Source organism: Lynx rufus, unplaced genomic scaffold (genome assembly GCF_022079265.1).
Source record: "Lynx rufus isolate CCGP_SWC_20201006 ecotype Redwood Valley unplaced genomic scaffold, mLynRuf1.p SCAF_16, whole genome shotgun sequence".
Lineage (NCBI taxonomy): Eukaryota > Metazoa > Chordata > Mammalia > Carnivora > Felidae > Lynx > Lynx rufus.
The window spans coordinates 948,759-973,168 of NW_025814830.1; the positions used below are offsets into that span (position 1 = coordinate 948,759).

The window sequence follows — 24,410 nt, forward strand, 5'->3', positions numbered from 1 at the left end:
GCTTCTTCTACAAAGCAGTGTGTTTCTGTCACCAAAAACTCAAGTCAAAGATTCATATTTATTTGTCGAAAGAAAATTTGGAAAATCTGGGAAGTTACCTCATTCAGGTGGAAAATAAGTATTTGAACCAATTTGAAAATAGGATTGGAATGACCTTTCAGTCAACTGTTTCTGAAAACCATAGATTTAAAATTAAAAAAGAAAGTGTTAAGGGGTGTCAGTTTGAGGGGCAGGTCACAAAGAAGTCAACCCTACAAAACAATGAGAGTATTTTCAATGGACATAGAATTGCTCCTTGCAGTGAATCTGAGAAAACATTTAACCAGGGCTCAAATGTTAACAAATGTCTGCATACTCATTTGCCAGACAGCCATTTTGAATGTAATAGAGGTAAGGAAGTCTTGTCTCAAAGATCTAAACGTATTATACAGAAGAGTACACATATGAGAGAAAATCCTTATAAATATAATGAATGTGGGAAAGATCTCGAGCAGTCTTCTGATGGTGATCATCAGACGATTTGTGAGGGGAAACACCCATACACATGTTATAAATCTGGAAGTGTGTTTAGTCAGTCACCAAGACTAAATACACATGAGACAATTGGTACTGGAGAGAAAAGGTATACGTGTAAGGACTGTGGCATAGTCTTTCATTGGCAGTCAACACGATCTCAACATCAACAAATGCATGCTGGAGAAAAATCATACAAATGTAAAGAGTGTGGTAAAGCCTTTAAGGACTGCTCATCACTAAATAGAACCGGGCAAATCCATAATAGAGAACGACTTGACAAATGTCAACAACGTGGCAAGGTCTTTACCAGGCACTCAATTCTTATTCGCCATCTCAGAATTCATCCTGGAGAGAAACTTTACAAATATAAGGAATGTGGCAAGGCCTTTAGCCAGCACTCAAACCTGATTCGACATCACAGAATTCATACTGGAGAGAAACCTTTCAAATGTAAGGAATGTGGCAAGACCTTTAGCAGCACTCAATCCTTACTTGACATCTCAGAATTCATACTGGAGAGAAACCTTACCAATGTACGGAATGTGGCAAGGCTTTTACCAGGCACTCAATCCTTACTCACCATCTCAGAACTCGTACTGGAGAGAAACCTTACCAATGTAAGGAATGTGACAAGACCTTTAGCCAGCCCTCAATCCTTACTCCACATCACAGAATTCACATTGGAGAGAAACCTGATAATGTAAAAAGAATGTAAGTCAGTCCCTATAAGTGGTGCCCAGGCCTTACGGGACATCAGAGAATTCCTATTGGAGAGTAGCCATACAAATGTAAAGAATGTGCAAGCTCTCCCTGCAAGTCACATCTTACTCCACCTTCTAGCTATCACGTAGGAGCCAAATTGTGAAATGGAAAGTGACCACACCTTTACCTGCAATTCAATCTTTGCTCACTATCACAAAATGCACCCTACATGCAAACCCTAGAAATGTAATGAATGAACAAAGACCCTCATTTTAAATATACACTTTAGGAAACACAAGAGAGTGCTTATAAGAAAGTAACTGGAAAGGTAGATTTACAAAAGTATTTCATTGAACATCAACTGACAATGTTACAGAATCAAGTAGAAAGGAGTACAGCAGTCACTCTATTCAGACTGCTTCAAAATACTTAAGGAATAATACAGAGTTAGACACTTGGGAAACATATATGCTGTTCTGGTTCAAAAGATCTGGGGGATAGGTTTTTACATAGGTATACTTAATTTCAAAATGTGCTTTTTTTTTTTTTTTTACATTGACCCTATTTGGGATTCGTAAGTAGCAAGTATTAATGTATTCCTACTCTCAAATCACTTCAGAATACTCATTTCTTCCCAGTGGGTGTGTGAAGCCATGTGGCTGACTGTTGTTGCATCAAAGGTATGAGATGCCCTTCTTCATTAGGCGGGACCCAGGCATGTCTAATTTTCCCAGAAGATAAAGGACAGTATGATGCACAACATCTGAAACAAATCTAAATGGAGATGCTGTTTGTGGTTATACCATTGATGTAAGTTGTCCTGAGACAGGTGTTGAGAACACCATTGTCCATTTATTAACTCTAAACACTTCCTGCATATTAGAAAGGAGATGTTTTACGATAAGGTCTTTAAAACAATTTTTTTTTCAACGTTTATTTATTTTTGGGACAGAGAGAGACAGAGCATGAACGGGGGAGGGGCAGAGAGAGAGGGAGACACAGAATCGGAAACAGGCTCCAGGCTCTGAGCCATCAGCCCAGAGCCCGACGCGGGGCTCGAACTCACGGACCGCGAGATCGTGACCTGGCTGAAGTCAGACGCTTAACCGACTGCGCCACCCAGGTGCCCCTACGATAAGGTCTTAAAGGCAAAGAGGTGGCAGTCCAGTGAACTGATAGATCTTTATAAGAGCAATAGTCAGAGCACATGAGTTGATGTGGCTGCAAAGAAGACATCTTCACAGATGGCAGCCAGAGCCTAGCTAACTCTCCCCCCAAATGGCATAAATTGGACATCCACATCTCTCAACAATTACCTCCGGCCCGACACTTATGGCAATCACTACTCCCCTTTCATTACATCAACACATAAATGCTTTTTTACCACTTGTATTCTATATTTTGAACAACGATTTGTTGAGTCGAGTGGATTTTAAATGCATAAATTGGTCTGTGTGAACTTAATACATTTTAATTAATAAAACATAATGGTTTTTAATGTATTAACATGGATGTGTAGTGAATGAACTGTGATCCCACCAGCAATGTTAGCCCATCCTCTTGTATTTAAGGTTGTAGGTACCTGATGGAATCTATAACTCATTTCCAAACACAACGGCATAGCACACCCAGTAATCCGTTTTCTCCACGGCCTTAGGATTTACATAGTGTATCATTATTTTTCCCCTCGTTTATCCATGATACCATTTTCTCCTCTTTGTGAATACTGTGATGTTATTATGGATATATCACAGATTCTTCAGGGTTACTGTTGACCTTTTACCTAAGGTACTCCGTGAAACGCTATTTGACATTCATTTTGCACAGCCAGTCCATTTGTTTTTAAGTTTATTCTGAGACAGAGCATAAGCATGGGAGAGGTGAAGCAGTGGGGAGAGAATCCCAAGCAACTCTGCTGTCAGCACACAGCCAGACACAGGCTTCAGACCCATTAACTGTGGGATCAAGAGCCACATGTTTAACCTACTGAGGCATCCAGGTGCCCCTAGCCAGGAGTTTTACAGGGCCTTGACTGACACCAGCCCCTCTCACTAGTACATTCCTTAGACAACACCCTACAGACTCACAAGATAATGTAACTTTTGATAGGACATTTTTATCTGCTGTTGTGAGCAACTGGGTCTGATTTTCCCGGTGCTTACCCCTCTGTGTCCCCTACAGAAGGCACAGAGGTTGCTTAAACCTGTTTTAGTCTGAATAGTGAAATCTGGGCTTAGTGAGGGGCTCTAAAGCATGCCTCCATGGCAGCTAAGACAGCTATGTGCCCCCAGTTATGGCGGGGGGGGGGGCGGTGTTGTTTTCATGTGCATATGAAGTAAACATGCACATATGCTAGTACTGGGAATGTAATAGATACCCCATAAGTAGGAGAAACAAATTCCAATAGCAGTGATAATGTAGCCCCAGATGAGACACAGAAAATATACAAGGTAAAGAATTAGCATAGTGGATTCTGCGTGTGGAGGAAACACCTGTCCCAGGTTGCACAACTGAGAATGCATATAGAAACATAACTTCTACTTGCTTTATTTCCCAGTTGTCACCATATCTCTGGTGCTATGCTTGTTCGTTTTTGGTGCCAGATTTGTAGACATCACATTCTTCTGTGCCTGTGTTGTGGTGAGAGTGTCCTCACTAGCTGCTTAGTTGAGATGAGAGATGTAAGACCGTGGGTATTCAGACCTGTAGCGCTGGCATGCGGGGTGGGAATAGAAGTAAAACATGATGAAGCCATCATCCTCAGAGAGAAAAATGAGCCCTATGAAAATCAAATGTGAAGGACTCTTTCTAATGCAGGGAAATACCTGGAGGTGGTTCCCTTGAGTCACCCAGGGTCCTAGGCAGCTCTTGGTGATGTCATCGGATGAATAAGTGTCATGGAGATCAGGAAATGGCAAATATTCTGGGTTTCTGAAGATTGGGGATGTCCTCCTTTATGATTCTTCATGATGACACTGAATTCCTTTCTCTTACTGAAGCCCAGAAGCTGTCAGATGACAATGATTACTGGTTTACCTAGGTGTAGATCAGAGGCAGTGGATGGAGGAGGGGAATTAGATGATGCAAACGTTTTGGGCATAGTTTTAAAATGTCACATGGCAGAGTAGGTTTTGGAGATGAAGAAGACTTCTGGACACTGTAATGGGATCAGCAGGATGTGTGCTGTGGTTGTTCAAGCACTAATATCTCAAGATATAACTCCAGTGAAAGTGTGATCCAATGTAGATGGGTGACCTTTCAGGAAAGACAATTCATTGTTGTGAGGGATATTCCTGTCATCAGTCAGCCTCAAGATGAGTATAGTCCTGTACTCTTGCTCTGTCCAGGGCCCAGATTTGTTGGAACAGCAGTTCAACAGTGACAGGCAGTGAGCTTTTCTGATTGCAACAGTCCAGCACAAGTGTTCACTGACTCCTGAATGAATAAAGAAGATTTGGTGTGTATGTGAATGTTAGTAGGCATAAAAAGGTATGAAACCTTGCCATTTTTTAACATTTATTTATTTTTGAGAGACAGAGAACATGTGTAGGGGAGGGGGAGAGAAAGAGACAGAATCCAAAGCAAGTTCCAGGCTCTGAGCTGTTTGTTAGCACAGAGCCCAACACGGGGCTCGAACTCATGAAGTGCGAAACCATGACATGAGCTGAAGTCAGAAGCTCAACCAACTGAGCCACCCAGGCACCCCTGAAATCTTGTCTTTTGTATGAATGGGTGGTGTTAGAGAGTGTTATGGTAAGTGAAAAGAGTCAGAGAAAGACAAATCCTATATGATTTCACTCATATGTGGAAATCAAGAAACAAAACAAGTGAGCAAAGGGAAAGAAAAATAACAAAAGGGAGAAGCTAACCAAGAAAAAGACACTTAACTATAGAGAGCAAACTGATGGTTACCAGAGTGGAGATGGGTAGGCAGATGGGTTAAATAAGTGATGGAGAATGATGAGGTCCCTTGTGAGTTGAGACCTGGGTGTTGTATGGAATTGTTGAGTCAGTATAGTGTCCACAGGAAACTAATGTTACACTGTATGTTAACTACCTGGAAGTTAAAGAAAAACCTCTGGGAAGTGTTTTGTTGTTTAGTGATTGAGGAACCTTTTCCTCGTAGGTTAACTGACTGCGACAAGTGCACAGAATATAACTTGATAAACAAATGGAAACATTAATCTTTTCTCCCTACCTGGTTCTTCCAGATCTCAGAAACTCTCGGTGCCTATTCTTATGTTTATTCCAATACATGTGTTTGCATAATTTCAATAAGAATCTTTCCTCTGTATGACAAGACACAGTTGGAAACACTGTTAGGTAACCAAGACTTTGACTCGAATGTCATAGCTGAGAAAGACCGAAATCGATTCAGAAATGAGGAGACAGCTATAAGGATCTCTGATGAACTTCATGGACCCAATAAGTCACCCTTGGAGGTATGAGCATGATTCCTTGCTTACAGAGTCCCTGGAATCCTTCCCTGGTGAATCAAGAACTTTAATCCCTAATAGATTCAATAATCTTGGGATGTTTTGGAGACCTCAAGAATATAGGAATTCACCCAAAACTATAAGTGTTGCAGGCAACACCTGATGGCAAGTATTTGGCTTCGTCTCTGCCCCTGAGAGGCTATTAAAAGTTTAATCTAGTGACATCTTATGAAAAATTCCAGCAAAGCTGGTTTTAAAGAGTCTTTCAGTCAAACCTCTATTGTGATTGCACTTACGTAAATAAGGAGGTCAAATTTTTTTCTCCAAATACACTGAGTTTGCAATCCCATTACTGTTAATTTGGGTCTACTTGGTAAACTGAGGATGATTATAGACAAAAATGTTTCAATAACATATCTTTGTAGATTTAGACTTTAATAGTATTCATCATAAATTGTACCAGATCCTGATCTCTTCTTGTGTCCTCCAATGCCTGGCTACAAATCCTGAGAAGAACGTTTTTATTAAACCGGTGTTGAATTTGAGACAGAGAGAGAGAGAGAGAGAGAGAGAGAGAGAGAGAGAGAGAAAGGGCGCACAAGTGAGGGAGAGGCAGAGAGAGAGCAAGAGGGAGAATCCCAAGCAGTCTCCCTGCTGTCCGTCAGGGCAAAGCCCAAAGCTGGCTCAATCCCAGCAACTGTGCAGTGATGACTCAAGCCAAAATCAAGATTCGGGCGCTTAATGGACTCGGACACCCATGCGCCCGCCACCCCCCTAAAGTAACATTTTGAATTTTCTCCTACCTTTCGGTCTTGGAATCATTTGAGGACAAAACTGCCTTCTGTCCTGAAGCTCTGGAAACTTCATATAAGTACTTGATGGAAAGAAATCGTCATAATAGCTCATGTATAGAGAATCTTTGTGCTGTGGCTGTATGGGCCACTGAAAAGATTACCAGAGGCATTCGAACTATAAAGCAGGAAGATCCTTCGGGTTGCTCCTACTTGCCCTCACTGTATCTGAAGATGATTCAAGTCTGACATCTACACGCCTGTGCCTCTGGCTACTCTGAGAAGTCAGAAACTGGCTTAAGAGTTGATCTCATCATGAAGCATGGTTGTCTTCTTTGGTTTTCATAGAAATGGCTCATTGAATAACATTACATGAACCACAGGGCTGACTTTGAAAAGGCACCTTCATCGTGGCTTCCTAAAACGAGTTTGACTAAACCGATCTATCATCAGGACTAAAATGCTAGATCAGTGACGTGAAACAATGTAGGCCAATTTTAATATGTGCAGCTTCCAGGGAAGTTTCATATGGGGGAATGGAAGGGGGTTCAGGACAGCCTTTCCAGTCCCCTCACCCCCAGGATGGCCACTTTGTCATGCAGATACTTTGACATGAAGGTACTTGAGAACCTGCTGGTTCAGAAGAAGCTTTTCCCCCTTAACCACACAGAAGAGTCTAAATTGGGGAGTCTTCCCAGAAAAAGAGTTATTAACAGAGCCAAAGTTACCTCAGTGACCCATCTGTAAGGTGGGACAAACATCTAATTACCAAGTATGTGCTCTTCTGATCACCCCGTGAAGTGCACTGCTTTCCTCTGAAGCCTCAGGCCCCCACCCCTTTTTCCTTAGTTCACCATGATATTTGGGCCTCATCTTGCTAGACAGTCTTTGGAATTTCCATGTTTGTGTGGAGTTCCTGTACATATGTGTATTAAATTTGATTTTCTCCTGTCAATCTGTCTCATGTCCATTTGATTTCTCATCCAGCTAGAAGGACCTTTGGGAAGACAATAATTCTTGTTCTCTGACAGAGGGTTTGACTTTAATGCCTCATTTCCTGTCACTGCATTTCACATATAAAAAGATGCTGGGGCAGTAGAAAGTACTTCCACAGGAGTTCATATTTTTGAGCACAGTTTTTGTCACTATTTCAGCAGATTCCTTATTTATTATCAGTGTGGACACTAGCTTGTCAGTGTTTTCCTTAAAAGCTTCTAAGGAGCACTCAAAATATGTATCCCGCTCAATTTGTCTAGCCGATTAGATGGCTCTCTGAAGGTGGGTGATTAAGTACACAGATGAAATGTTTCAAGGGACCTCACTTAGGTCACTTGAGCATTGAAATCATCCTTAGGATCATTTTCTATTGATTTAGGTTTTTGCAAACATGTCCTCGGTGTGTGTTAAACACGAGTCCCACCAGATTGTTGGAAGGTGGTTCTCCATCCCTTTTCCTCATTGTGATGGTTTATTCTGATTCCTAGTGGGTTTAGATGCTCAGCGCTACTTAAGGAGTTTCATCTATAAATGATCTTGCTTCCTCAGGCATCATTCTGGAGTTTGTTCGTTGTATTTTGTGTCTTGGTTTTCTCTGGACTTAGCCTGCCTAAATTCACAGCGTTACGAATGTTAAAGGGCTCATTCGTCTGTTCTTCCTGTGAGAGTGCAATGAAATTGTGTTGTGAATGGGAATCCTTGTGAGATGGCTTTTGGGTGCTGTTGACTCTGCCCCTAATGATGGAGCCAATGTCCTTTGTCTTTGGATTCATTCAGAATCTCATCTCCAGAATGTATCCAGCATTTACATTGGAAACACTGTGAAGAAGTTGAAGTGTCTAAGACGAAGAGTCATTTCTGCCACAGACCTGCAATCTCTGGTTTCCTGACCATAAAGTCTATTGTGGTCGTGCAGTATTACCAGCAAATTTGTCTTTCTTTTCGTAGAGTCCCAGTTGAACACCATTGATTGTGTAACATGTAGCCTCACAAGCTGCATGTGGGGAGCCAAATCAGCAACACTTGCCCATTGCTAGCCAAGAAGCAACTGAAACATCACACACAGAGAACCAGAACCAGAGAGCATCTCAGATGCTGAAACCTGCTATAAACAGAAGAGGGCCAGTGCTCAGGAAAATGAGTTGATGACGAAACACCAACCAAGTAAATAAGAAAGTTCTTTACCAAGACTGTCCTTCCAGCCAGACCCCTTATTTCTCACTCCAAAATGAAAGCACCACAGTCAAGAGACATTTCATTTTTTCCTTCATAGTCTTCTCAAAGGTAACTTTTTGATATGCTCCGTCATTTTAAGATAACCTTTTGTGGGGCAGCTAGGTGACTCAGTCAGTTAAGAGTCTGACTCTTGGTTTCATCTCTCGTCGTGATCTCACAGTTTCATGCATTTGAGCCCCAGCTGGGCTTGGCACTGACAGCACAGAGCCTGCTTAGGATTCTCTCTCTCCCTCTCAAACCCTCCCCAACTTGCACTGTCTCTGTCTCTCTCAAAATAAAGAAATAAATTTTAAAAAATGATAAAAATAAAAACAAACTACCCTTTGTGTGTGTGTGTGTGTGTTGTGTTGTGTTTGTGTGTTATTGTGTTCATGACAACCTAATTCTAAATTTTTTTGTGTGCCTTTAATATAGAACAATTGTCTTGACATGAATTTTCCTGATGTACATATTTTTAGGTTGAAAACAGATGCATAAAGTTTGGGACAGGTGACATTTGTGATGTGTCTATATCACAACAAATGTAGAGGGTCACAAATATTAGCGTCGTAAAAACTCCTTGCATTATAAATGCATTACTTCTGGTTCTTGATAAAACGGGATATACTTAATGTATACAGAGTGTGTCAGCATTTCATAGTAAGTTTTCTTGAGTCCATATTTAATACCAAATATTGTTTAGGTTGGTGACTTCTCTTCAGGCCAATGCTGTCCAGATGGTATAAATTTGTAAAATAAATCTTCAAAACTGACCATTCTTCTGCATTCAAGAGCAAAGCACATACATGCTTGTGTAGAGCTCAGAGGTGCAATACATTTCTCTTGAATATTTGGGAAAACATGAAGTCTTTTTAAGAACATCTGAGAAACAGAATAATCCTAGCCTGCTGACACTAAGGAAAAAACCAAACTTTCCTGAAACTCTGATTTCCTTTCTTAGCAATTTCTGTTGCTTAGAGAGCTCAAGGACATGGTTTGGTTGAGGATCACTGAGAAACTGGATGTCCTAGATTGCACACCCGTGAGGCCATGTTAGCAGATGTTACTTGATAACTTCTGCTGCCGTTTTACCTGATACCCCAGAGGTGTATTCCATCTCACAAGACTTTGAGTTACAAAAATATCTGTCTTCTTTTTCTGAAAGGTTTTATAGGTGCATCTGGTAGTTCAATCTGTAGGGTAGTGCTGATTAACTGCTTGTAAGCTAGTGAGTTTACATTGCTATCTTTTGAGCCTAAGCTACATAATCCTTGACTGGCACAGCTGTGGCTGGGGGCAGTATGACCTGTAGTGTGCATTCTCTGCTCAGGTCCTGGTCTCTGGCTGGTGAGTTCAAGCCACGTATTGAGCCTCTACTTAAACACACACACACACACACACACACACACACACACACACACACAAATTCTCTTGGGCCTATAGTGTATCAGTTGCCTTTAGCCCAAAAAGCCTTCATGCCAGAGTTACTCATCTTGGGGCAACCTATCCTCATCCCCTAGGGAACATTGCTTTAAGGCATTCTCTGCATACAGAGCTGTGTATCATGTTAGATAAACTCTAGGTCAGATAACCTTGGTAAAAGCTTATTTTCCATTTATTGGCTGTTTGGCAACATACTGTCATAAAGGTGAAAGGAATTACGTATTTGGTCTCAAATTATTTTGGTGTTTATTGTTTTGCATTAACTTATAAAGAATTGTTACAAGGCTGTCTAGTGACTAGTTAATGTTTAAATGGATTGTTATCATAATTCAGATTTCAGTAGAACTTGTACTTGCCATAAAAAACATTCGGTTCAAATTCCTCGAGTAATTGTTTTTTTAGGAAATAATTCCCGAGAATTGTCCTCTCTCCTCTATCTACTGAGGGCAATGCTGGACTGGAAATTTGAGAATCTCCAACACAACTCATATTCCTATTTTTAGAATAAATGGATTTTGTTCTATCCAAGCCATACCTGGTCACCAGTTTGGAGCAAAGAAGGATCCCTGGGATGTAAAGACAAAGTGTTTTACATCCAGGTAGGTGAGAATGAATCAGCAGATGACACAGGTTCAGTCCAAAGGTGAAGGAGGAGACTGCACCTTGCCATGTGGTTTGAATGGAAATGATTTCAAGAAGCTTCAGTTCATTGATCTTACTGAAACCAGCAGACAATCCTAACACTCACCAAGCTTTTACATCCTGTGACATTCTCGTCTTCTCCCCTGCTCTTCCATCATATTCAAAGTGAGGGGCAAAGAACTTTCCATAACCAGTGAGGGCCTGCAGGATCTGTCTACTTTTCTATGGTTCTTGGGGGTCTGGGGAAATTTGTGCAATTTTCTGAGGAACTCGACACTAAGCCATTTTCTAAGTTCCATTTTGGCCTCATGACAGACGTCACTTCTTACCATATTTCTTAACAAGTAGGATATTCTAGTTTTATTTATATGAAGTTCCTGTGACTGTGTTCTACATATATTACTCAGCATATTTAACATCATAGTGTTTCTCTATGCAGAAATTTCTCACTGTTGTTGCCGTTGCTTGCAAAGGATGAATAACACCCTTGGCATTTTGTGTAAAAGTGACATTATCTTTTTTTTTTTTTTTGCTTCTAATTTTATTTTTAATTTTTTTTGTATATATGAAATTTATTGACAAATTGGTTTCCATACAACACCCAGTGCTCATCCCAAAAGGTGCCCTCCTCAATACCCATCACCCACCCTCCCCTCCCTCCCACCCCCCATCAACCCTCAGTTTGCTCTCAGTTTTTAACAGTCTCTTATGCTTTGGCTCTCTCCCACTCTAACCTCTTTTTTTTTTTATTCCTTCCCTTCCCCCATGGGTTCCTGTTAAGTTTCTCAGGATCCACATAAGAGTGAAACCATATGGTATCTGTCTTTCTCTGTATGGCTTATTTCACTTAGCATAACACTCTCCAGTTCCATCCACATTGCTACAAAAGGCCATATTTCATTTTTTCTCATTGCCACGTAGTATTCCGTTGTGTATATATACCACAATTTCTTTATCCATTCATTAGTTGATGGACATTTAGGCTCTTTCCATAATTTGGCTATTGTTGACAGTGCTGCTATGCACATTGGGGTACAAGTGCCCCTATGCATCAGTACTCCTGCATCCCTTGGATAAATTCCTAGCAGTGCTATTGCTGGGTCATAGGGTAGGTCTCTTTTTAATTTTCTGAGGAACCTCCACACTGCTTTCCAGAGCGGCTGCACCAATTTGCATTCCCACCAACAGTGCAAGAGGGTTCCCGTTTCTCCACATCCTCTCCAGCATCTATAGTCTCCTGATTTGTTCATTTTGGCCACTCTGACTGGCGTGAGGTGATACCTGAGTGTGGTTTTGATTTGTATTTCCCTGAAAAGGAGCGACGCTGAACATCTTTTCATGTGCCTGTTGGCCATCCGGATGTCTTCTTTAGAGAAGTGTCTATTCATGTTTTCTGCCCATTTCTTCACTGGGTTATTTGTTTTTCGGGTGTGGAGTTTGGTGAGCTCTTTATAGATTTTAGATACTAGCCCTTTGTCCGATATGTCATTTGCAAATATCTTTTCCCATTCCGTTGGTTGCCTTTTAGTTTTGTTGGTTGTTTCCTTTGCTGTGCAGAAGCTTTTTATCTTCATAAGGTCCCAGTAATTCACTTTTGCTTTTAATTCCCTTGCCTTTGGGGATGTGTCGAGTAAGAGATTGCTACGGCTGAGGTCAGAGAGGTCTTTTCCTGCTTTCTTCTCTAGGGTGTTGATGGTTTCCTGTCTCACGTTCAGGTCCTTTATCCATTTTGAGTTTATTTTTGTGAATGGTGTGAGAAAGCGGCCTCGTTTCAACCTTCTGCATGTTGCTGTCCAGTTCTCCCAGCACCATTTGTTAAAGAGGCTGTCTTTTTTCCATTGGATGTTCTTTCCTGCTTTGTCAAAGATGAGTTGGCCATACGTTTGTGGGTCTAGTTCTGGGGTTTCTATTCTATTCCATTGGTCTGTGTGTCTGTTTTTGTGCCAGACATTATCTCCTAATAAAAAAATCTCTCATGTCCTTTAAAGACTTACCATAAAATTTTTCTTACTGCCCTTTTTCTTTACTTCCAACTTCGGTCTCAGTTATTACAACCCATTGCTCAGTAATAATGGATTCTCTGAGAAATTTATTTCTTTAATGTTTCTTTGTTTTAAGAGAGAGGACAGGGAGGGGTAGACGGAGTAGGGGAGAGAGAATCCCAAGGAGACTCCTGGATCTCAGCAAGGACCCTGCTGTGGGGCTTAATCCCTGGAACCGCGAGGTCATGTCCTGAGCAGAAACCAAGAGTTCGACACTTTACCTACTGAGCCACCCACGCTGTTCATTCTGAGCAATTCCTGTCACATAAAATATGCTAGTGCGTCAAATGCATGGGCTTTTTGAGTTACAGTCTCAGTTTGTACTTGTATGAAAGGATCCTTTTAAAATCATATATGTTTTATTCAGATTTTTTCTTACAACTCCTCTTATTGTTTTGGGTTTCACTAAAAAAGCTTCCTTTTTTGTGAATGGAAAATAGCTTTATTTTAAAATATCTTTTTTTCCTCCAAGTTTTTATTAAAAAGTTACAGAACATATAGTATAGTATTGGTTTCACACGTTGAATTCAGTGGTTCCTCACTTACATACCCAGTAAGCACACCCAGTGCTCATTACAGGTCCTTTCCTTAATGCGTATCATCCATATGAACCAGCCTGCTACCACCTCCCTTCCAGGACCCCTCAGTTTGTTTTCTGTACTTCAGAGTCTTTTTAGATTTGCCTCTTTCTCTGTTCTTATTGTATTTTACTTTTCTTTTCCTTCCCCTCGTTCATCTGTTTTGTTTCCGAAATTCCACATATGAGGGAATTCATTTGTCTTTCTCTGGCTGACTGAATTTACTTATCCTAATACACTCTAGTTCCACCCACACCATTGCAGATGGCAAGATGTCCTTCTTTTGGATGGCTGCATAATATTCCATTGCGTGTATGTACCACATCTTCTTTATCCATTCAAACGTCCATGGACATTTGGGCTCTTTCCATAATTTCGCTATGTTGATAGGGCTGCTATAAATATGGGGGTGCATGTGCCCCTTCGAATCTGTATTTTTTTTCCCAATCTGTATTTTTGTATTCTTTGGATACATCCTAGCAGTATAATGGCTGTGTCGTACGGGGGTTCTATTTTTCCCTTTTTGAGGAAACTCCATATTGTCTTCCAAACTAGCTGCACCAGAATGCATTCATACCAAGAGTGAATGAGGGTTCCCCTTTCTTGGCATTTTCACCAACATCTGTTGTTTCCTGAATTCTTAATTTAGGCATTCTGACAGGTGTGAGGTGGCAGCTCACTGTGGTTTTGACTTGTATTTCCTTGACGATGAGGGATGTTGAGCATCTTTTCATATGTCTGTTGGCCATCTGGAGGGGGTCTTTGGAAAAATGTCTACTCGTGTCTTCTCATTTCTTACCTGCGTTATTTATTTTTGGAGTGTTGGTTTTGATAACCTGTGTATAGGCTTGGTTTAGTTGCCCACTATCTGAGATGTCATTTCCAAATATCTTTTCTAATCTCTAGGTTGTCTTTCAGTTTTGCTGATTGTTTCTTTCGCTGTGCAGAAGCGTTTTATCTTGATGAGGTCATAATACTTCATTTTTGCTTTTTTTCCTTGCTTTTGCCAGCATGTCTAGTAAGAAGTTTTTGTGGCCGAGGTCAAAGAGGTTGTTCCCTGTGTTCTCCTGTAAGATTTTGATGGTTTCCTGTGTCACATTTAGGTCTTTCATTTGTATTGAATTTATTTTTGTGTATGGTATAAGAAAGGGGTCCAGTTTCTTTGCTTTTTAAGTTTAATTATTTATTTTGAGAGAGAGGGAGCATAAGGGGAGCAGTGAGAGGGAGGGAAAGTGAGAAGGAGAGAGAGAAGATTCCAAAAGGGATCATCCACGCCAACAGCACAGAGCCTGATGCAAGGCCACAACCCACAAATGACGAGATCATGACCTGAGCTGAAATCCAGATTCAGATGCCCAATCAGGTACCCCAGAGGATGGTCTACTTTCATTTTTCTGCATGTCACTGTCGTTTCCCCAACACCAATTGTTGAAGAGACTGTCTTCTTTCCTTGAATATTCTTTCCTGCATTGTCAAAGATTTGTTGACCATATAGCCGTGGGTCCCCTTCTGGGTTTTCTATTCTGTTCAGTCTATTTTAAGTTATATACACCTTAGATTTGCCTACTGAAATTCTTTCAGGCCTGAGGTGATTCTTCAAACATGTGAATGTAGAATCCTAGCCATCTTAGGAAGGTTTTGCTCTTCTCTTTCTGATATCTGTGAACATTTCTTCCTTTCAATCACATCAGTTGATATTCTGTACTTGTAACTATTGCTATGATGAACCTGCATCACGTTTTTCAGTGGACTGACCCTCTTTCCCTTAAAGACCATTTAGTACAACTTTTTACTTGGAATACACACTTGTAGTTGAAATAAATGGACAATGGTGTCCTGAACACCTCTTTCATGATAATTACAGCAAGGTTAGAGGCACAGAAAGTATCTCCATTTAGATTTGATTCAACTCTTCCTCACCTTCCATGGAAAATTACCTATGTATGAGTCCCACCTAAGAAAGAAGGGAACTCATGTCATTGATGTAGCAACACTCAGCCGCGTACATTCACACGCCCACTAGGAATAAAAGAATTTTCTGAAGCGATTTGAGAATAAGAAGTATATTGATGTTTACTAGTCACAAATCTTAAAAAGGTTAATGTAAAAACATTGAGATTATACCTATGCAAAAATCCATCCCTTTTATCATTTAAAGCCTAATAGCATATACATTATCTAAATGTTTAACTTTGTATTATTCCTTCTAATAAGTATTTTGATGTAATGTCTGAACACTGACTTATTGCTTTCTGCTGTGATCCTGTGACACGTGTTGACATTTTATGTTCAGTTACATATGTTTTTAAATGTACTTTTCTTTCAACTTACTTTCCTATTGGTACTCTCTGATGTTTTCCAAATGGTGTATTTATGAAGAAGGGATTTCCTCATGCATTAGGTTTGTATGGTTTCAACTCAGCATGCATTTAGAGATATTGAATAAGGATTGAATTCCAGCTGAAAGCTTTGTCATTCAATTCACATTTTAGAGATTTCCTCTGATATGGGAATTATGATGTTGAATGAGTTAGGACTTCCACCTAGGGGTGTGCCACATTCATCACATTTGCAATGTTCGTCCTATGTATGAACAATGTGATGGTGAGTAGGGCTTGAGCCAAGTGAAACGTTTCACCACATTCTCTACAATTGTAAGGTGTCTCTCAAGTATGAATTTGGTGGTGTGGAATGAGGCTGGAGCACCATTAAAGGGCTTCCCAGATTCTTTGTGTAAAATCATCTGTATAACACATTCTCTGACAAGAAATCAGGGATCAGCATTGGTTAAAGTCTTGCCACATTGTTTACTTGGGTATCGTTAATCCTCAATGTGGATTCTGTGATGTGGAGTAGCGTTGAGCCCTCCTTAAAAGTTCTCTCACAGTCTTGGGGTGCCTGGGTGGCTCAGTCGGTGAAGCATCCAACTTCACCTCATGTCGTGATATAGCAGTTTATGGGTTCGAGCCCTGTATCAGGCTCTGAGCTGTCTGTGCCGAAACCTCAGAGCCTGGAACCTGCTTTTCATTCTGTGTGTGTGTCTGCCTCTGCACCCTCCCACTCATTCTATCGAAGAAAAACTTTTTAAAAAGTGGGGGAAAAATTCCTTCACAGTCTTAAACTCTGTAACATTTGCTCCAAGATGATTTCTGTAATCTTGAATAAAGGATGATTGGTGATTAAAGCCTTTTGCACATGGTGCATTGGTAAGGTTGGCTCAAGTATGAATTCTGTGATGTTGACGAAGTTCTGAGCATTTGGAAAAGCCCTTGCCACATATCTGACATTGGTAAGGTTTCTCTCCAGTGTGAATTCTGTGATGGACTTTAAGGTTTGACTTAATCCTAAAGGCTTTGCCACATTGTTGACATTGGAAAGGTTTCTCTCCAGTATGAATTCTGTGATGGTAATTAAGGTTTGACTTCAACCTAAAGGCCTTGCCACATTCTTGACATTTGTGAGGTTTCTCTCCACTATGAATTCTCTGATGCTGACTAAGGGATGCTTGCTGGCTAAAGACCTTGCCACATACTTGACATTTGTAAGGTTTCTCTCCAGTATGAATTACATGATGCTGAGTAAGTGTTTGTCGCTGGCTAAAGACCTTTCCACATTCTTGACATTTGTAAGGTTTCTCTCCCGTATGCATTCTGTGATGCCGAGTAAGGGATGATTGCTGCATAAAGGCTCTACCACATTCTTGACATTGGTAAGGTTTCTCTCCTGTATGGATTCTGTGATGCTGAGTAAGCCTTGAAGGTAAATTAAAGGTTTTGCTGCATTTGTTACATTGGTAAGGTTTCTGTCCGGTATGAATTATGCGATGTAGAAAAAGGGTTGAGTATCTGCTAAAGGCCTTACCACATTCTTTACATTTGTAAGGTTTCTCTCCGGTATGAATTATGCGATGTTGAGTAAGCTGTGAGTACGCTTTATAGGCCTTGCCACATTCTTTACATTTGTGGGGTTTCTCTCCAGTATGAATTCTGTGATGTTCAGTAAGTTGTGAGGAACAGGTAAAGGCTTTTCCACATTCTTGACATTGGTAAGGTTTCTCGCCAGTATGGATTCTGTGATGCTGAGTAAGGGATGATGGGTGGTTAAAGGCCTTGCCACATTCTTGACAGTTGTAAGGTCTCTCTCCAGTATGAATTCTGTGATGTTGACTAAGGGATGATTTCTGCTTATAGGCCTTGCCACATTCTTGACATTTGTAAGATTTCTCTCCAGTATGCCTTCTGTGATGCTGAGTAAGGGATGAACGGTGGCTAAAGGCCTTGCCACATTCTGGACATTTGTAAGGTTTCTCTCCAGTATGTATTCTGTGATGCTGAAGAAGGGATGATCGGTCGCTAAAGGCCTTGCCACATTCTTGACATTTGTAAGGTTTCTCTCCAGTATGAATTCTGTGATGCTGAGTAAGGGTTGTTTGCTGACGAAAGACCTTACCACATTCTTGACATTTGTAAGGTTTCTCTCCAGTATGTATTCTGTGATGCTTAGTAAGGGATGATTTCTGCTTAAAGGCCTTGCCACATTCTTGACATTTGTAAGGTTTCTCTCCAGTGTGGATTCTTTGATGCTGAGTAAGCAGTGATTGCTGGCTAAAGGCCTTGCCACATTGTTGACATTTGTAAGGTTTCTGTGCAGTACGGATTCGCCTGTCTGAATGGAGTGATGACCCATCCTTAAAGGTTTGACCACCTTCTTCACATTTGTCAATTTTCGTTGCAGTATGCGTTTGCTGATGTTGAGATAGTGTCGAGTGCCTGTCAAAGGTTTTGCCACATTCCTTGCCAATGTACCTTTTCTCTCCAGTACCACTTGTCTTATATGTATTTAGGCTTAATGATTGATTAAACATATTCCCAGATTCACTATATGTGTATGGGTTTCCACCCCCATGAAGCCTCTGATGATCAGCAATACTGGAGGACTGCTTCAGAGCTTTCCCACATTCATCATATTTAGAAGCAATTTCTCCCCTCTGTGTACTCTTACTATTGGTATATTTGGAGTTTGGATAAAACACTTCCTCACCTTTATTAGATTCAAAATGGTTTTCTTGCACAGTCCTTAGACGTTTGCTAACATGAGAGCCCTGGTTAGACTGTGTCTCAGATTCACTGTATTGAGCCAGTGTAGCTCCATTGAAAATACTCTGGTAATGTTGCAGGGTCACCTCCTGTGTGAAGTACCTCCCAAATTGAGACGTCCTAGGCCTTTTATCTTCATTTTTGAATCTCTGAGTTTTAGAACTATTTGACTGAAAGGTCAATCCAATCCCACTTTCACAATGGTTCACAGCATTGTTTTCAGTGTGGATGAGGTAACTTTCCAAATGTTCCAAATTTTCTTTGCACAAATATGTATGTTTGAATGTTTGATTGGAACTTCTGCTTACAGATGCACACTGCTTTGCACAAATAGTGGATGTAAAAAGGGCGGTTTTCCAAGATGTTTTCTGTCCTTCACCACTTGGGGCCATGAGGTTCTTATTATGGGCAGTCATCTCAATTGGACTACGTCCTTCATGAAACTTCTGATGTGCTTCATTCTTTCTACCACTGTCCCAGTTTATCATTAAGTGTAAATTCTCAAGGGCATGATGTTTCCATGTACCCAGTGACACATTTTGGGAAGAGGCTTCTATGCATGGCTTTGGCAGGAAGCTCTGGCTGCCATGTGAAGATATAGCTGAAAGATAGCAAATAACAAAAAAAGGGACATCATTCCAATTAGTACTCTCACATGAAGGTACTGACAACTTCTAATATACAACCTTCAAATCAGTCTGAGAATGTCAGGAAGATGGTTGAGAAGGATTCATCGGGACTTCATTCTTCCTTGACACAGAAACTTACACACAACGTGAAAACGTAGCCTAATAGATCATCCTGTAGTTGTTTAATGGTGTAGCACAAATCATATTCCTGTGTCACAAAGAATCAGGAAATTACCCTATGAGCCAAAATTTAGAAGGAAGCACATTTAATTTAAAAGTCAAACAGAAATTATGAAAATACGATATAGCAAAAGTAGGAATAAACCAACAGGACGATTTCGTTTTCAGAAGTAACCCAAAAATTTCAGAGACCTATAACACTGTCAAGTAAGGATGAAAAATTGAAGTTCACCTAAAATCAGAAGTGAAGAACTAAAACAAGACACAGTACATGTGATATCATAGAAATAAAAGTAATCATAATTGGGAAAAAGGATAATTACATGCTAACAAATAGGTATCCAAAAAAAAAAAAAAAGTACCTATTTCAAATAAGGTATAACCTACCTGACATCATCATGGAGAAAAAAATGTAATGAAAGAGGAACCTGGGTGGCTTAGTCGGTTGAGCATCCAACTCTTGATTTTGGCTCAGGTCATGATCTTAGGGTCATGTGATGGACACCCGTATCAGGCTCTACCCTAAGCACGAAGTCTGTTTAAGATTCTCTCTCTCTCTCCCTCTGCATTCTCTCCCACTCACTGACTCTCACACTCAAAAAAAAAAAAAAAAAAGAAAAGAAAAGCAAAAAGAAAAAGAAAAAAGTCAACAGATCTACAACTACTAAGTACATTAACACTGTAATAACTAAAGTCCCAATGGGACCCCTGGGTGGCTCAGTTGAGTAAGCACCAGACTTCAGCTCGGCCATGATCTCACAGTGCTTGAGTTCGAGCCCCTCATCGGGCTCTGTGCTGACAGGTCAGAGCCTTGAGCCTGCTTCGGATTCTGTGCCTCCCTCTCTCTCCTCCCCTCCCCTGCTCATGCTCTGTCTCTTTCTGTCTCTCCCTGTCTCAAAAATACATAAAAACATTAAAAATGTTTTCTAATTAACAATAAAAAAAATAAACTCCCAGGAAGGAAAACTCTTATGCCAGATGAATTCACAGAATAATTCATAGACACACATGACAAAGTACTTGAAATCTCCCCAGACATTTCTAGGGAGTGAAGAGAAGGGAGATTATGAAAACCCTTGATTATACCAGCCTTAACAGGTTATCAAAGCTGAAGGAAGATGCTACAAGTATAGAAGACTATGAATTACCATCTGTGGGGAATATTCATGCAACGTCCACCATAAAACTAAGCAAATAGGGGAGCCTGGGAGCCTAAGTTGGTGAAGCACCCGACCCTTGACTTCAGCTCAGGTCATGACTTCAGTCGTGAGATCAGGCCCCATGTCCAGCTCATTACAAACTGAAAAACCTGCTTGGGATCCTCTTTCCTCCTCACTCTCTGCCCCTCCCATTGTCCTCTTCCTTCCTCTCCCTCTCAAAACAAATAAACAAATGAAAAACAAACTGGATCAAAAGCACATTTTACCATTTTATGACATAATCAACTGGGAATTCTTCCTGAAATTCAAGAGTGTTATACCATATGGAGAACTATCGAGTTGGGACTGCACATTACAGACTAAAGATCACAAAGAGAGGATTATCTTAATTGATACAGGACAGGAAGTGAGCATATTGGACACCATTTCATGATTAAAGATACTCAATAAGGAAGAATCCAAGTAAACGACTTCATCCTAATAAAGATCATGTATGTGTGCAAAGCTGAAATCCAACATAATCGATGAGAAGGCCAAAAGCTCCTCCTATAGGATCACAAATAAGATATTGAAGCAACTTTCCCATGTCCATTCCACACAGTACTGGCACTATTCAGAACAATTAGGAAAAAAATACATAAAAGGAAACCAAATTGGGGGCGCTTGCTTGGCTCACTTAATTGTCTGACTCTTGATTTTCAATCTGGCACTATGTGAGTTTGAGCCCCACATCAGGCTCCATGCTGAAAGCACAGAGCCTGTTGGAGTTCTCTCTGTCTCTCTCTCTCTCCCTTTCTCTCTGCTTCTCCCGACTCCCACTCTCTCAAAATAAATAAACTTAAAACAATTCTAAATGCAAACAAATTGGAAGAAAAAAAGCAAAATTATTGCTGTTAGAGGATGACATTATCTATACAAAATCCAAGGAAACTTTTTTTTTTTTTTTGGTAATCATTATTATTCATTTCTTCCTAATTTTTCTACTAGACACTCCACTTTCAATTTTTTATGCTATAAATGATTGAGTTAATTATTGTATTTCACCTTTTTCTTTTATTACACTTCAATCAACAAAAGAATGAAGAAATTTAGCTAAAATTCTGTCAAAGGAAATGCTAAAGAAAAATAAGAAAGAAGTAAAATGAAGACCCAAATAAACAATAACATAACGTTGAAAGTAATTCTGTTTCTCCAATACAACAAACAAACTTGACAATACTTTAAATATATTTACAGTGAAAAAAAAACCCACCAACGAAAAAGAAAAATGGAAAAGAAAACGAGGCAACAGTTACACACAGAAACATATAGTGTGATAAACGATTCCTAAAGCAAACATACACTAACATATTAGACAATTTGGAAAAGACCAAGACCACATGCCTTCACTGGTCAATGGACCAAACTTTTAAACAAGTAATTCCTTGGGTGCCCTGGTGGCTCAGTTGGTTTAGCATGCAACTGTTGGTTTTGGCTCCGGTCATGATCTCACTTTGTGAGTTCCAGCCCCACACTGGGCTCTGCACTGATAGTGGGCACCCTTCTTGGGATGCGATCTATCTCTATCTCTCCTTACCTCTTCCTTCTTATCTCTCCTCTCAAAATAAATAGTTATCAAAAAGGTAATGGAGAACATTATATTTTTTTTAAAAAGCAATTGCTGATAAAATTCATCAAAATTCTACAAATAATAGAATACAGGGAACCCATTGAAAATCATTCTAGGTGGCAGGCATTACTCTGGTACCCAAGAGGAGATAACCACAATACAAGAACAAAAAAAGGCTAGTTTGTCGAATATAAATATTGCTACACTGGCCTTCTTTTGACATCCATTTGCATGATAACGTTTCTCTAGCCCCTCACTTTCAACTGGCAGACAACTTCAGGTATAAATTGAGTCTTTTGTAGACAGCAGATTAATCGGTTTGGGTTTTTTAAAATCCATTTAGACACCCTATGTGTTTTGATTGGAGTGCACAGTACATTTCCCTTCAAAGGAATCATTGACTAGATACCTATTTGCTGCCATTTTATTATTACTTTTGGCATTGTTTCTGGAGATTGTTTTCTGATACTTTCTTGTCTTTCTCACTTTTGGTCTCTCCTCTGAAGTCAAAGACTATCCTTAAACATGTCTTGGAGGGCTGTTCCAGTGGTCACAAACTCCTTTAGTTTCTGTCTGACTGGAAATCTCTCTCTCTCCTCTAGTCTGAATGATAGTCTTCCTGGATAGACTGTTCTTGGCTGCCTATTTTCCCCATTCAGCATTTTGAATCTATCATGTCCCTCCCTCAGGGTGCCAAGTTTCTGTTGAGAAATCTTGAGCTGGCCTTATGCTTTTCAGGATGGGTGAAATACTTCCTCTGTGTTGCTGCTTTTAAGATTTTGTCATTATCACCATAGTTTGCTAATTGGATTCCAAGATGTCTTGGTGTTGGCCTCCTTTTGGTGATTTTGATGGAGTTCTGTGCCTCCTGAATCTGCAGGTCTGTTTCCTTCAACTGATTAGGGATGCTTTCTTCTATTATTCCCTGAAGTAACTTTTCTAACCCCCTTTGTCATCTTCTGTGACCCTGTAATATAAATCTTATCACTTTTGAGGGAGTTCCTGATTTCCTAAGGCTATTTCATGTTGCATAGTTCTACTCTGTCTCTCTGTCTCTCTCCTCCTTAAGTTTCACTATTTTCCATTATTTTGTGTTTAAGGCCACCAATTTGCTGCTCTCATTCTTCCAACATGCTGTTCATTGAGTCTAGTGCATTTCTCATCTCATTCATTGCATTTTACGTCACTCTTCCTTTGCTAAGCCTCTTATCTCTGTAGTCAGAGCCTCACTGCTGTCTTCTTTTCACAAGCTCAGTGAGTATCCTTATGATAGTTGCCTTCAATTTTCCATTTGGAATGTTACTGATACAGTGTTTCACTGAAATCTCTGGCCACGGCCAAATCTTCTTGTTTCATTTTGGATAAATTCTTCCATCTTGGCATTTTGTCTACATCTCCACCACCCTCTGTATGTTAAAATAGCCAGTTATGTCTCCTGATCTATCTTTGATGCCAGTGGTCTGCAGAAGCTCTCCTGCCAGTGTTTGGACCCTGTCCTCAATGGGGCGAGTTTTGACTGGTTATGCTGTGGTCTGCTTGTGAGATGAGACCGGACATCAACTCCACCAGAACTGAGGCCATGCAGAACTGTGTGGTCACATGTGGTGTGGGCAGCAGATTATGCAGGTCCCCTGAGGTAGGGGCCAACCTTGCTGGGATTGAGTCAGGCTTGACTGAGAAGGGCAGTTCCACCAGAGCATAGGGGCTTGGGGCTTGTTGTAAGCAAGGCAGGCAGCCAGTGTCCCCGCTGAGCCCTTTCTCTCAGGGTGCTCTGTGTTCATGCTGAGGAACATGGGAAGGAAATGGAACCAAGTAGCTCCTTTGTTCCCCATGATGCACCTCATTGAAGGGCCCCTAGAATATCAAATAATCTCACTCATCTGTGCCCCAAATGCTCTTCACATCGCCGTTTCCATGCTGTCTACCCCCAGGTTGTGAGCCTACCTTCTGTCCAGGACAGTGCAGTACCCTCCTGGATCTTTCCAAGCTAAGCCCGCCGACTTCAAAACTCAAGGCTTGAAGCCACACTGTTTGTAAGAAAGCACAAAATACAGGCCTTCTCCTTTTCCAAGACAATGACATTAGGGAAATGTTTTCCTTGTGCATTCTTCTTTGGGCTCCACTCTCTCTCATCCTTCTCCACAACCACAGTTCCCTGCTTTCAGCAGCACTATAATCTGTTGCTCCCCCGGCCAAATCTCTATACTTCCTACAATCTTCGATGTACCTCTTCTCTCTCATCAGCTGGGTAATTCCTCTGTCAGTCTTAAGGTTGCTTTTTGGGATACGTAGGACGGTTTGGTGGTTAGCTAGATGTGTTTGTGGGATGTGATGAGGGTAGGGTACTCCTAGTCTGTCACGATACTATCATCTTC

The 24,410-nt window shown here is 40.6% G+C and overlaps 1 protein-coding gene across 1 annotated transcript in view; it reads right to left on the reverse strand.

The window, feature by feature from the left end:
• LOC124511660 (zinc finger protein 729-like) overlaps positions 1–24,410 on the reverse strand; it is an 84,523-nt gene that overhangs the window by 45,678 nt on the left and 14,435 nt on the right. The window contains exon 4 of the mRNA XM_047079050.1: positions 16,586–18,273. Within this exon, the coding sequence (XP_046935006.1) occupies positions 16,586–18,273 (1,688 nt within the window). The remainder of the gene's footprint in view (positions 1–16,585; positions 18,274–24,410) is intronic.